General features: G+C 36.2%; 1 protein-coding gene across 1 annotated transcript in view; it reads left to right on the forward strand.

Annotated features, from left to right (window-relative positions):
• Positions 1-661: 661 nt before the first annotated feature.
• Positions 662-3,469, forward strand: part of CAMK4 (calcium/calmodulin-dependent protein kinase IV) — a 159,266-nt gene continuing 156,458 nt past the window's right edge. The window contains exon 1 of the mRNA XM_008587851.1: positions 662-672. Within this exon, the coding sequence (XP_008586073.1) occupies positions 662-672 (11 nt within the window). The remainder of the gene's footprint in view (positions 673-3,469) is intronic.

The following is a 3,469-nucleotide window of genomic DNA, read 5'->3' on the forward strand; positions in this document are numbered from 1 at the left end:
CATGATAAAACCTATTGTTTTAAGAAAGAATTTAGGTTTCACAGGGGAATAAGCAATACTCATTTTTTTAAAGCTTGGCCTGTAGGAAATGTTTTATAATATTTGTTAAATAAGTTTTAAAAAATCATATGCATCAGCCAATAGTTGTAACACAAACTTATGTTTTTAGAGTGTTTTATAGCCTACAAAAGTTTTGAAGTTATGTGATCCTTACAGTGACTTCCTGAGGTGGGGAAAGCAGGTGTGATGATGCCACTTGTGTAGATGAGCACTCGGATGGTAAAGGAGGCCAAGCGCTTTGCTTCTGGTCAGGGCCAGATTCATGGGCATGTGACCTGGACAGACCCACAGGGCTCTGCAGTTGGTTTGATGCTCCGCAATGGCTATGTTAAAATTCTTAATAATTTTTAAACAAAGGGCCCATATTGTCTTAATGTAAAAATTGTATTTTCTTTTTAAAATAAATCTAGAATCCTAAAACCAGTGGAGTAATATTTTTAAAAAAGGTGTAAATAATATTGAAAGAATAACTTTTAGTAGGGTGTATGAAGATAGGTTGCTAAGAAAGAAGGACAGGTTTATACTACATGCGGAAAGAACTGAAGCACTTGATGTAATTTACACAAGTTACTTAATCCCTCTGTACCTTAGCTTTTCATGTATGGCGAGAAGGTAATTATAAATAGTAATGGTCGGTTTATGTAAGTATTATTATTATTATTTCATTTAGTAAATGCATTAGGAGGAAGTACATTATTTATCTATAACACAAAATGGCTTACTAAGCAATAGCCAAAAAAAAAAGTGATCCAACATTCCATATTTTGATTTAAACTTGACAAAGTGTATGTCTAGCTGAATCGCAATTCTTTATGATCTACCTGGCTGTGCACTATCTCTGTGCCCGTCCCAGAAGTTATCAGATAATAAAATCCCTAATATGAGGGGACTTCAGAAAGTTCATCCAAAAATTAAATAGATAATACAAATCTTTCCATTAACTTCTTGAAGACTCCTCGAATAGTTTCTGTTTTCTGGGATGAGTAAAGTTGGCTCATTGAATACTGTCTATAAAGCATAAGACTCTTTTAGGGCTCATTGCTTTACCATAACTTTGAAGAAGAGTTATTTATTCCTATATGAACTCTATTACCTAAGGAGAGAGGGAAAAAAGATGTTATATTTTGGGGAGAGGGGGAAATCAACAAACTGGAAATACCAAGGTTGGCTGTTAGTCCAAGGCAATGCAACTCAGACAGCACTATCCAAAAAAGCAGTGTTACTTCTAATTGTGACATTGACTCTTCCATTGTGATGAAATGTCACTAATGAGACACATATTCTGGCCTTAATGAAAGAAACAGATGATTGCATTTATAAAGAGGGATTGGCTATGAACTGGTGGAAACAAATACAAACATCTGAAAGGGTAAATATGATGCTAATATCTATCCTAGGTGGATTAAATCTGCCTAGATAGATAAAGTCTATCCTAGATAGATTAGAAACAACATGACTTTATCAATCTTATCATGACAAATACTGTTGATAAATGCAGAAAACAGTAACCAGGTATAAGTAGACTCTGCTGTATTTTTATTTTTCTTCTTTTATAACAATATTCTGTCTGCCTTCTTTCTTCCTTCTCTCCCTCCCTTCCTCCTTTCCTTTTTTTCCTTCCTTTTAAGTAGGCTTTAAGGCATTGTTATGATAAAAGTGGTAAAAAATAGAAAGTTATTCATTCAACTCATTTTAATTCTCCAAGCCAGAGTTGCAGGTTGACTATATGAAAGGCACTGGCTGGTTACAGGCCTTCATCCTCAAGTCACACTGGGGAGGCACATGCACACAATTAGCTATACTACAAGGCAGTGTGCCATAAGCTCTGTAGTAGTGGGGTTGTAGAGGATGTAGTGATTAGTTCATCTATTGAAAAAGTATTGACTTTTTCACAAAAAGTATTGACACCAAAGTTGTGTGACTTGTCTTAGTTGAAAAAGTATTGACTTTTTCACGAAAAGTATTGACACCAAAGTTGTGTGACTTGTCTTTACAGACAGCCACAAAGACTGTGTCTTAGTAAGAGATACTGAAACACAGAGCAGAGATTTGGATTCAGTCTCAGCTCTGCCCTATTGAAAAAGTATTGACTTTTTCACAAAAAGTATTGACACCAAAGTTGTGTGACTTGTCTTTACAGACAGCCACAAAGACCGTGTCTTAGTAAGAGATACTGAAACACAGAGCAGAGATTTGGATTCAGTCTCAGCTCTGCCCCTTATCAACTATGTCTTTTTGAGCAAGATATTAACTTCCCAAACTGTAGTTTCTTTATCAGCTGTGCATCATAATAGCTACCTTGCCTCTTTGCTGGACTGTTGTGATCATTCTATCGAATTATTCAACTTAATATAGAGAATATTTCTTGAACTCCAGCTACATATGCTTGGCTCTGTGCTAGGCACCAGGGGACGTAGATTAGTAAAATGCTCCTGAATTCAAAGAGTTCCTGGTCTGTAATAAATATTGCAAATTCTGATGCTTACAGAGGCCAGGCCTGTTTTATAAATGAATAAAAAGACATATTAAAAACCATGGGACTAGTGGGTTCCCAGGCACACTGGAGAAAGCATATTCAATTTTGATGGGGTAGCATCTGTCAGGTTCAGCTAATTGTGGTTACCCAGGAATATTAGTCCCATGTTTCTAGTCTTAGTTTTCTTTAAATGTGAAATGTCTCTATTTATAATGTTGATGTCCAATTAAAAATTTTTTTTAAACATTTTATATGCAAAATGTAACTGCCAAGCATGGAATCAAGTTATGAGATGGCTATTTCCAAGTTCTGGTCTAGATAGGCATGCATGCCAATGAACTGCAAGGCAGAGGAGAGTCATGGTCAGATTTCTATTCTAGAAGGATTGTCCCAGTAGTAGAATGGAGGAGGACTGAAGGGGAGTTAGGCCAGAGGCCTGGAACCTATTTAAAGGCTACAGAGTAGAAATGGAAATGATAGAAATTGAAATTGACTTGTAACCTAGAAAGCATTAATGTGTGGTGCTATTCATATATGATATTACCATTTTAAATTAATATTAAAATGCACAATCTTTCACATTTTAACATCTCTGCAATCAGGATGCATCCTTCATTTCATGGATGCCATAATTAAATTGTTAGCAGCGTTCTTTTTCTTAGTGGTCATAGCATAATGACACCTCTTAATATCAACAGTGTCTTTGATTAAGTGAAATGGAGCAATAATCATGGACTCCTAACCACTAAACTGAATTGTAAGGCAGAGACAAGGAATAAGTTCTAGTAACTGATAATCCTACCTATACCTTTGGAAGGGAGGCTTTAGACATCTCTCTGCTTTGGTTACGAGCTCTTCCCACTTCCCCATGTTCATGAGATCCGGGAGGCAAATGTGTGTGCCAACAGGAGCTGAGAGGTGGTGTGAATGTGT

The sequence above is a fragment of the Galeopterus variegatus genome, unplaced genomic scaffold, assembly GCF_000696425.1.
Source record: "Galeopterus variegatus unplaced genomic scaffold, G_variegatus-3.0.2 Scaffold4571, whole genome shotgun sequence".
Taxonomy (NCBI): Eukaryota; Metazoa; Chordata; class Mammalia; order Dermoptera; family Cynocephalidae; genus Galeopterus; species Galeopterus variegatus.